General features: G+C 40.9%; 2 protein-coding genes across 3 annotated transcripts; both read right to left on the minus strand.

The window, feature by feature from the left end:
- Positions 1-524: 524 nt before the first annotated feature.
- Positions 525-4,450, minus strand: avpr2b.1 (arginine vasopressin receptor 2b, tandem duplicate, 1). Its single transcript, XM_044024900.1, has 2 exons — positions 3,403-4,450; positions 525-2,646 (listed from the first exon to the last, which is right to left on the minus strand). Exons 1-2 carry the CDS (start codon positions 4,265-4,267, stop codon positions 2,438-2,440), a joined length of 1,074 nt encoding a protein of 357 aa, XP_043880835.1. The 5' UTR covers positions 4,268-4,450; the 3' UTR covers positions 525-2,437.
- A 217-nt stretch (positions 4,451-4,667) lies between these two features.
- trnt1 (tRNA nucleotidyl transferase, CCA-adding, 1) lies at positions 4,668-10,820 on the minus strand. 2 transcript variants are annotated; one of them, XM_044024898.1, is made up of 8 exons: positions 10,447-10,820; positions 9,375-9,568; positions 9,237-9,245; positions 9,025-9,163; positions 8,762-8,888; positions 7,866-8,059; positions 6,966-7,219; positions 4,668-5,268 (listed from the first exon to the last, which is right to left on the minus strand). In XM_044024898.1, the coding sequence occupies exons 1-8, from the start codon at positions 10,574-10,576 to the stop codon at positions 5,023-5,025; spliced, it is 1,293 nt and encodes a 430-aa protein (XP_043880833.1). In that variant the 5' UTR covers positions 10,577-10,820; the 3' UTR covers positions 4,668-5,022. The 2 variants fall into 2 exon arrangements, with proteins under 2 accessions (XP_043880833.1, XP_043880834.1); XM_044024899.1 differs by lacking the exon at positions 9,237-9,245.
- Between the last annotated feature and the right edge of the window lie 109 nt (positions 10,821-10,929).

A 10,929-nucleotide genomic window follows, 5' to 3' on the forward strand; every position in this document is an offset into this window, starting at 1 on the left:
CAACAGCAGTTTGTTTGTGTTTTCTTGTAGACAATGATGTCTTTGAGAACTTTGTGTATGTCGACTGAATTATATTTAAAAACCAGAGGAGAAAAACCTCAAATACCCTCTGTTCGTTTACTCTCGTTATTGTTTGCCAACCACCATAAAACACCAAAAAGAAGAAGAGGAAGAAGGAGAAGGAAGACTACTATACACTTGAATATAAAATTATAATTTAGTTTGATGTCTGTGGAGAGCAGCATTAAACGTGTCATCATACTGCCGGGCAGGAAAGGAACTTAGCAAGATCAGTTTGTTGAGGTAATGTTATGGTTTGTTGTAGAGTTGACCTTGATATGGGCCGAGATTTCTTCTGAAGTTGCTAGATTTTGATTCATTTGCAATGTTTTTTCATTTTTGGGGAAAGAAATTCAAATTTCAAACATCATGCTGTGCTTCTTTGTCCCCTTGACTGCATGGTCCACTTCTCTTCACACACATTTTTGGGAAGACCAAAAAACAGTCACAATTAAAGTCACAACCGTTTATTTGGCGAACACATTTCAGAGACCGAGAAATTAATATTTCAAAAATGTATGTAAAAAATGATTGCGACACATGTGGAGATACATAATAGACAGAGACCCACCTGTTGTTTCATAATGGAACATTCCAATCCACAATCTGTCACTGTCATACATACAGATAAGAAGCATGGCATATCAAATAATCACATTCAAAAGACATCTGACACACATAAATAATTGCACACACACATAGACCCACACACAGTATACACTAATACATACATATAAGAGGATGACGACATTTACATTTGTCACATGCAGTGGCAGTAAGAGTAGCATTTCTTTAAACAAATGATGTGTCCCTGGTATGATTGTTCTTAACAATATGCAGAACTGACTGAAGGCCCAATGTTATGCTCAGTATTTGTGCCATATACATATAATGCTTTGTGCTTAAAGTCAAAATGTACAGTAGTAAAATGCAGATTTTTAGGGGTCCCATGTTCACCATCTTAGCACTAACATTTCATAATGAGCAATAAACAGAGCATGAAGTGTGAAGTGTGGCCACAGTTAAACCTCTTGTGTTTTGGGATGGTGGTTCGCTGTCCTGAGTTCGTTCCATCAGACAGATGCATTTGCCTCACACACGACAGATGATCCATCGATGAAACTTTTTGTTGATGTCCACTCTTATTGTCTTATTGTTTATTTTAAGGTTTCTTTGCATGGTAGAAAGTTGTTGGCACTATAGTCCAGAACCAGAGGGGAGGTAGATGCAGGTAGTGGAAGAGTCAGTAACAGCACCTGCTCTTTCTCGCACTCTCTCTGATTGGTCAGTTTCCTGTTTCTCCCTGACCAGCCTTGCAATCTGTTTGGTCAAAGCCTCCCGTGTGTAAGGCTGCACATTTTGTTGTGAGGCTGTAAACAGAGTAGAGAGGAGGCGCAGAAGTGTCCCTCAGATCCCTCGATTTATCGATTATGCTGAAATGTTATTATGGATTAATAGATTAATTAATCAATAACCCACACAACAACAACAAGCAATCAAACAAACAAATATAATCCTCTCAGTCCATATGTCAGAGCCCAATGAAATAACAGGTGGTTCTATATATTTAAATTAATACCAGTCAATACCACAAATGTCAAAGTGATAGTGGGGGATAGAGGAAAAGTCAAGGGGTCAACATAGTCCTGGTCCTCGGTGATGCACCAGTGGAGCAAAAAAGCATCTGCTAAGCTGCACCACCACTGGAAATAAGGTGAGAACATTTCTTGTATTATTATTGTTGTTATTATTATATGAACCTGGTTTTTTCAATTTTTCACTGAATGTTCAAAGCGGTGATTGAAGAAAAGTGTGTTTCCATATTGGCAGTTGGTTCCCCAAAATAAGCAGAAGTGTGGGTCAAAATGAAAGGATAAGGAGGCGCAGCTTGAGGTAAATAAAGAGGGTCAGTAGCTGCTGGTACTGGCGCACGTTTTGTTGCAGCTTCCCATCGCTTATTGTAGTAATATTTGCTTCTTGTACCAAGTCAAGAAACGCTGTGGTTTCCTCATCAGTCCACACGTTCCTCCCCTTGTCCGCTGTTTCCTACTGTTTTCCAGCACAGTGAAAAGTGGAAGCCAGACTGATGTTGCTGGAGCCTGTTTAAATTGCAATTTTCCATTTACTTATTTTTTTTAATAGAAAGCACATGGCTGATGGGCTGATGGAAACCAGCCCACAGTTACTTCAATAATGATTTCTGTGGCTGGCACTCAACATTGTCTTTCTACATTGACTGGTCTCATCTTTGAATGAATGTTCTCTCTACTATAAACTGCAGCCACAGGGACTGGGGACCATTCAGATGTTTGTCCTCACACTGATGTCAATAAGACTTTGTCTCACCTACATGCATGTGGAGGCATTGGTGCTTTTTTTATCTGCTGACTGAGAGGCTTTTGAGGCTGATGTACAGGGAGCTGACCATGGTGGTCTCCTCCTGAATGGAATCCTTCAGCTCAGGCTCACTCATGCACATTAGGGCCACCAGTCTCTTGGGCAGCTTCCCACTGAACAGCAGGTAAATACAGGGGTTGGCACAGCTGTTCAGGCTGGCCAACAGCATCAGGATGGTGAAGGTCGCAGCTGGAAACACAGAGGAGGGAAATTGAGAAATTCATGTGTACTCTTCTTATTTTTTATTTTCTATCTCTGAAAGGATGTGACACATGTTTAAATTCATAGGGCTGACATGATGTTTATGAATGTGGTCTTTATAAATCAGGGCAGTCAATGACTAATATATGAAAGCAATTTTTCTTGTTCATTTTCCTCTATCTGATAAATGTAATGATTACAACACACACATTGCTTAAGGGACCATGGTGCAATATTTAGATATTGGTACAGATATTGAAGACAAAGTAATTGCTGATCATTTCCTGATTGTATGATTTCTTGTTTTTCCATTACCACATTATGAGCCCTCTATTTCTATCTCAGGAGCTGGATCAGCTCCACAGAGGCTGCCACTGTCAACCACCATGTTTTACAGTATAGTCAACAATGGACAAACTAATCATCTTTTGATTATGTTGTCTTACTGAAAGCTACATAGGCTCTCTAATATACAAACCTGAATATGAAATACATGAAATGGTCATCAAAAGAGATAGATAGATATATGGATATCATTTGGATGACAAAATTAAGTTGTTGTTTTTTTGCATTTATCAAGTTTTTGGGAACAAAAATTCAGCCAACCTTTGTTCTTGTTTCTGTTACATATTTTGTCTCGTCATAAATCAATATACTGAATAAGCTATACATAAAATTACAACTATTAGTATATTTTTAACATTGTTATTTAATTTGTTTTAAGAAATGTTTCCAGGATCTTACTCTGAGTTGGCGCCTCGAGATCCCAGACAGACCAGAGCTGCACAGTGAAGAAAGGCGCCCAGCAGATGATGTACGCGAGGACAATGACCACGGTCATCTTCACCGTTTTCGCCCTGGCCTTGGACACTCCTGCCACACTGCTGGCCCGCGTAGATAGCGGCTTGCTGTACGCCTCTCCGCCGTTGTGCGTCTTCGTGTGGAAGTTCAGGTGCACGGTGCGGCAAATGCGTACCTGGCACGCGACCACCGTGAGAACGGGCACCACAAATATCACCAGTGTCGTCCAGGTCACGTAGGCTCTCAGTCCCCACGGCTTGATGAACTGCGCCCAGCAGTCGTACACACCCGGAGCCACCTCGACCCGAGAGAAGATGAAAACCTGCGGGAGGCTGCCGATGAGAGAGACGCACCAGGCGGCGCACACCGGACCGTTCCAGCGCGCCCTGCGCTTTTGGAAAGTCACCATCGGTTTGCAGATGGCTTGGTAGCGGTCTATCGTCATCACCACGATCATGTAAGTGGACGCAAACATCCCGACCACCTGCAGGTACTTCACTGCGCGACATAACACATCTGGACCGACGAATCTGTCCGTGATGTCCCATATGAGCTGCGGACAAATCTGGAAGAATGTGACCACCAGGTCTGCGACGCACAGGTGGAAAACGAACACGCGCATCCTGGAGAGCTGCTTCCTCCGCTTCCACAGCACCAACAAGAGTCCGAAGTTCAGGATCCCCGCAGTGATGAAGATGATGGACAGGAGAACTATTTCCACCTGAGCCAAGTGCTCATCCCGAGGCTCATCTTCGGACAGTGCACCGTCCGCACTGATGTTGCTGATGTTTATGAGTAACAAAGCCATACTTTCACAAAGCAACACAGGCTTTATATCACCATTATTTGTTTCTTAAACTTTTTAAAGAAGCAGCCTGGAACTGGGATGAACCACAGCAATCAAGTTGATAGTCTCCTGGCAGAAGGTGGTGTTGTAATAAGACAGAGTAGAAGACTTTATGGCGCATCTCTCCAGGAGGGAGGAGCAAACCTCCTCCAGCACTACACTAAACATGTATTTCTCTCAAACACACACACACACACACACCCCCCAATAGAACAATGCGTTTCACATAAAAAAGACACAACACTATCTTTTTTTCAATTAAAGCATAAAGAATACATTTTATCCATAATGTGGTAACTGCAGTTGAACTTAAAAGAAAATCAGCTATCACAACCAAACATTATTTTACCATGAAAATAAATACCTGTTTTTACAGTAACTGACTAGAGATTTTTTTTTCCCCCTGGTCAACGGCCATCACACTCTTATCCTCATTAATCACACCAGTCCAACCTGTGAATAAGTGATGCTGCTACAGTTTGAATTGGCTGAGCATTGTTATGATTTCAGCTGTTAATCTGAGGGACTCACACAGACAGCAGGACTCTGTAATAACACATATGATGGAATGCACTGCTGTTTTTGTCAAAATATGGCAGCTGTGATGGTGATTGCCTCGTGCGCGTGTGTGAGCTCATCAAATTTACATGGTGATGTAAGATGTAACACAAGCAACCCTTGAGTGATTTACGATTAAACTGCATTCCCTGTGTTTATCAAGGCTTTACATAACTGAGGAGTTCATCTTTCTCCATCTGGTAGCAACTTTTCTTCCAGATGTCACGGAGATTCTGCAAAGTGACACCTATTTCTTTGCCGGATGTGATGCCCAGCCTCCTCAGGTCATGGCCACTGACAGGGAATCGAGGGATTGACCATGCACGGAGTGCTGCCAGCAGCTTCTCCTCGCCTTGATACTTAAGCAGCTCGCACATTTTACTTTGAGTGTCCAGCTCCCGGGCCTTTTGAAGAGATGGAAGAACATGTTAGAATTAAACCCCTGAAAACTGGGTTTTAGACTTGAACTGTATTTTATAATAAATGTAATCAACAAAAAAAACTGAAGGGTCAAAAAATAAAAAATCTGGACTTTGTAGGTGTGATTTGACCAGATGTAACTAATGACACATACCCGTAGCTGTCATCAGGTTCTATATCAAAGGCTCCTAGTTTTTGATTGGTCCACAGACATTTCTTACAATCCCCAGTCCATTTTAGACCAGTGAGAAAGGCACATAATATAATAATAACAACAATGTGGCTCTAGTAATAAATGCCTTTGAAACTGCCCTTATTCCTTTTTTTGCACGATAATCGCATTTAGTTTTTTCTAATTGCTTGACTTGGTGATCAGTATGATCACGACTGTACGACAGTTACATTTAAAGGGATTGTTCAAAAACATAATGTGTTGTTTTGATTGAGAGAGAATGAGCCCCAGCAACAGAAATTACATACTGTGCATTTAAATGTAAAGCAATGCATGTCCTCACTGACAACATGGCCACCTGCAAGGACACAAGGGAAACAGATTTCAGCTATTTCCCCATCACAGCACAGAGGAGATGTTGATCTAATGCTGTCTCATTCAGCAAGTTTAAATATGTTTTTTGTGATGCTGAAATCCATCATTCGGGTCTATCCAAGTGACACAAACTTACCAAATGAGATAGCAGCAGACCAGCACATCTATGCAAGCTAAAAGGCATTGATTTCCTTTGTCTTTCAATGCAGTAGAGTGTGAGTAGTTTACAATCTTCACTTTCCATTGAGAAAGGCTGTCTGTTGCTGACATTAAGGGTCAAATGCATGCTTCAGACATCATTGACTCAAGTTGACACTGAAGTAAGTCTTAAATCATTGCTATACATCAATGCCTCATACAACCACACTTCAATATACCTGAACTATCCCCTTAATTAGATTCAAATGTAGTATTTCATGAAAATATCCTTTTCAAAATGTCCTGTCTTATTTACTTTTATCCAAAAAACTAGTAAACAAGTGAAATAAATTTTAAAGTTTAACCACATGTAACTTTCAGAACACAATCCGTGTTTAGGGATTCTAAACATTTCCCAGACTGCTTATTACCAACCCACATTAGTATGGGTGTATGAATGCAGGTAGAGCATACAGCTCAACAGAAGCAAGGGGCCAACATAAAGTTGTGTTGTTTACCTGCGGGCATTTTCATGGTCTACTAATCTGTTAATTATTTTCTTGATTAATCAGTTAATTGATCTCCAGAGAAATTATGACTGCACTTTCCTAGAAACAAAGGTGAAGCAAACAAGTTCAAAAGTCAAAAAACCCAGATGTAAAGACATTTATCTTAATGAAGAAGCTAGAACCAGTGGTGCCTTTTTTCCCTAAATCTTATGCTTGAACCTCATCCAGCAGCCACTGCATTCGGCTTTAAAATCAGCTAATCACTTCATCATAGGTGATCTCAGCTGACATGCACCCACTGGCTTGTAACACAAAATAATCAGAATCAATATCTGCCTGGAACATGACATTTTCATTGCAGATACATTGAATACTGCAAGCCAAAGTGAATCACACAAGGAATCTTAGGCCATTTTTAATTAAAAACCACCATGAACACACTGAAATCTGATTGTTTATGACTGTGAAGGAGGAGGATGACACTTACATCAATGATGAAATCAGTGAAGGGTTTGACGCTGTCAGGCTCATCTTTACTCTTGCAGAGCTCACGTCTGTATTTGACCAGGAACAGAGCCAGACTCTTCTCCTCCTTGGACACCTTCAGCCGGATGTCCATCTTCTCCACCTCCTCTGGGCAGCGGAAGAGCGCAGCCAGAATGGTCATAGGTTTGGGAGAGAGATCTTTGGCTTTTTGCCACACATGCTTCATCTCCTCAACATTGCCATCTGGAGGCAATCCTGTGAACGTGCAGGGACAAGGAGAGCTAAGCATTGCAAAAAAACAGGACCAAGAAAATATCGATTTACCTGGAATAATGGTCAATAACATGTCTAATGTCTTGCTATCTTGTTCAAACACTCCTATAAAATGAACATTTAAAAGTCACTGGATCATCGGTCTAGTGCCAACTAATACGAGAGATCACAGAGCCACAGGAGTCAAGAGGCATCAAAGTCCACTTCATCTCAGGAGAGGCAATTGAATCATCCGAGGGGAATGATTCAATAGCTTCTTAGAAACGGAACAAAAGTTTTCAGTCATTGACATTTACTGACACTATAAATCAAAATCACTTAGACCTGCACGCACATAATGGCAGTCATTATTTGCTACAGTCAATTTTCAAGAGGGGTGGACCCTTGATAAAAGAAGAAACCAGTGAAGTTTCACATGAAACTGGCAAATGAACTGACTTGGACAAAGCATTTTTTCACTCAATTAAGAGTTAAAGTCAGGATATCTTGGCCTCTGCTAATTTAAATGTATTTTACACTATTTCAAAGTTACTGATTGAAATTGTCATTGTCCCATAACCCACACTGCTTAACACACAGTGTGATTGTTGCAGATGGTTGTGTTGTGTCATATTGTTGCTTATCTCACCCATGTACTGTGCCAGTCCCAGCTGGTACGTCAGCTCCAGCAGATGAGCAGCGTGATTACCAACCACCATCTTTTTGAGTTCCGTCCAAATCCTTTCTCCCGATATCCCTGCCAGCCCACAGCGATTTTCCCTGATGGCAGTAAGTGTCTCTGGTTCATGGTCATCTGGATCCAAAGCCACCCTGCCATAGAACCTGATATGAAATTACAGACCTGAGATTAATCATTGTTAAGGAAATTGATTTCAGTTTTTATCTTTTAAAAGCTTGTATGTTTTGGTCTGCATTAGGGCTGAACAAAAAATTGTTTAAAAAAACAAACAAACCCCCCAGTTCAAAACCAATTTTGATCTAATTTCTAAATGACAACGATTCTTCTGCATTTTATTTCATGAGATATTTTCCTCTCTGAGTTTCCCACCCTAAATGCTGCCTTCTCTCTCATGAAGCGCTTTTACATCACGTGATTCAGTGGAGGCGGAAGTGTGTCTGCAGATGAGAGTTTACAAAATGGATGTTGATGGAAAACCCAGGTGGTAGTGATGAGAATCACACAACCATCCGACTTTCAGCAGTGCTGTCGCTAAATACACCAGAATCTACACATTTCCTTGCTAAATGTTGGAGATTAACCCACATTTTCAAGTTTGTTAAGTCTTTTTAACTGATCTACAGTTTGTCATCAGTGCACGTCAGTCTGTCGACATCACACATTTTCCCTGGTTATGACGTCACAAGTTAAGCTAGTGGAAACACGCCATATGTCACTTAAGCAACTACAACAATAATAATAACAACAACAACAATAAGCCCATTATGCAGGGAAATGTTCAGTGCACTTGGTGGAGATTTACATTCCGAGTGCTTCCCTGGTTTGAAACAAAATTAATTGCTCACCTGAAATATCGCAGTATTCTAAGGTAGTCCTCTTGGATTCTTTGCTCTGGGCTGCCAACAAACCGAACTTTATGGTTTTTTAGGTCTTCATATCCTTTGAAATAGTCATACAATGTGCCATCAAGACCTGTGAGAGCAGAACAGTCATTGACATGGGCGTATTAAACAGTGACAAGTCTACTGAGGATACATCAACATTAATACACATATCACGAGACCACTCATGTACACGCTTAATTCATGATTCAGTAACACACTCTTACCTAAAAACATGGAGTTGATGGTGAGGTCCCTCCGCTCTGCATCTTTCAGCCAATCAGTAGTGAATTCCACCTCTGCATGACGTCCATCTGTCTGAACATCCACTCGCAATGTGGTCACCTCAAAGTTCTCATCGTGTAACTGTTAGGGTAGTATGTGCATGATAAATATCTTCTTCCAGACAGAATCCACTGTGACATTACATTCACCTTACTTGCAAGTTCTAGGGAAAAACACACAACATAGGAACACAACTTCCTGTTTCCATGCGCCAATCTCTACACAATACTCTGGCACCAAGATCTACTTAATTGATCAGACAGATCGATTGTACTTGGTATTAATGTCTGACCCTTGCTGTGATGGTCCCGTGCTTCTCTCCTTTATTATTGATCATCCTTATACCAGCAGCTTTGAACATGTGCTTCATCTCCTCCGGAGTGGCTGTTGTGGCAAAGTCTACATCTTCCGGACGCTTCCCAGAGAGCAGGTCTCGCACAGCACCTCCAGCAATTCTCAGCTCATGTTTGTGCTTCCCAAACACCTCTACAAAGAGAGGAGTTAAGTTTAGTAATGTTTCACAGGCAGTGTGACAAGAAATTTTACCCCCCTCCAACTTTCAATGGTATAATATATATGACAATACAATGAACACAACAGTCACTTTTTAAAGGATTTGTTTTCAGTATTGACACATACAGACACTGTAGATGGAAGCACAAGGACACCCCAAACACTTCTTCCTCTTGTTAGCTTTGATGATGTACAGTAATGTTGCTGTACTGCCACCTTCTGGAATTAAACATCCATTACAGTAGGGTCTCAAACTCAAATGACCTGAGGGTCACTGGAAATAAAAATCCCATCTTTCTGAAGAGCGTAAAAATTATATAATGATATAATTTGCATCTATTTATGATGCAAAATTAATCTGGTATTCAAAAATAACTTGATATTAAGTGGCAGGCCACATGAAATTGAGTGAAGGAGTGAAGTTTGAGACGTCTGCATTACGGTCTTTTTCATTAGTATCTCCAAACAATAAGATACAATCACATTGATAGAATTTGTTAAATGTCACTGCAGAGTGGTGTTTGTGTACACATAATTCACAAAATGTGCTGTTTCAAAAGTCAGTCGGCACCAAGATTCTTACAGATGTATGACAAATGAAGAGATGTTGCTGTATGTGCATAACTGAACAAGCCAAAATAGGGGGTGAGGAAGAGTTTTTTTTCCTAGCTTCACCTGGAATTTCAACAATTCATATATATAATTATGTATGTGTGTATGTATATATATATATATATATATATATATTTTAAATGATCTCATCATGAACATTGGTGCCCAAATTCCACTCAAACCCGAAGGAAACTGTGTGACCACAGGTGGAGGTTTCATGTCTGCAGATGTAGTCTCACCTACGAGTCCATTAAGTCCGTCAGTGAAGAGACACTGGAACTCACTGGTCTTCAGCTGCATCGTGTAAAGACTCCTCCAACACAAACGTGTGCCTCTAATCACACGAGGACTCAATATTCTGCTCCACATCTAAACAAACACTAACTTGGTCATAAACCTTCGTTAGCTGTGAGCTAATTAAGGCTGTATGTCCACGTGCACCTGTCACGACGATTAAACATTACCGGCACGTACGTAAACGTACCAAATATATACGAGAGACGTTAATACAACTTTAACATGAGCGTTTCTAAACATATAAAGCAGTTTATCGCTTCAGAATATCACGTCTGTCGTTGTGCTGCGCTCCAGGAAGAACTTTGACAACATGGGACTGCTGACGAATAGAGTGAGGCCACGTCAGAGTCCCGGGGAGGGCTTTAAAGGCGCATGTAGACGGTATCTTCTCGCGAGAAGCTCGCGTAGCTCCTCCTGTGAGATTT

This window comes from Solea senegalensis, linkage group LG4, assembly GCF_019176455.1.
Source record: "Solea senegalensis isolate Sse05_10M linkage group LG4, IFAPA_SoseM_1, whole genome shotgun sequence".
Taxonomy (NCBI): domain Eukaryota; kingdom Metazoa; phylum Chordata; class Actinopteri; order Pleuronectiformes; family Soleidae; genus Solea; species Solea senegalensis.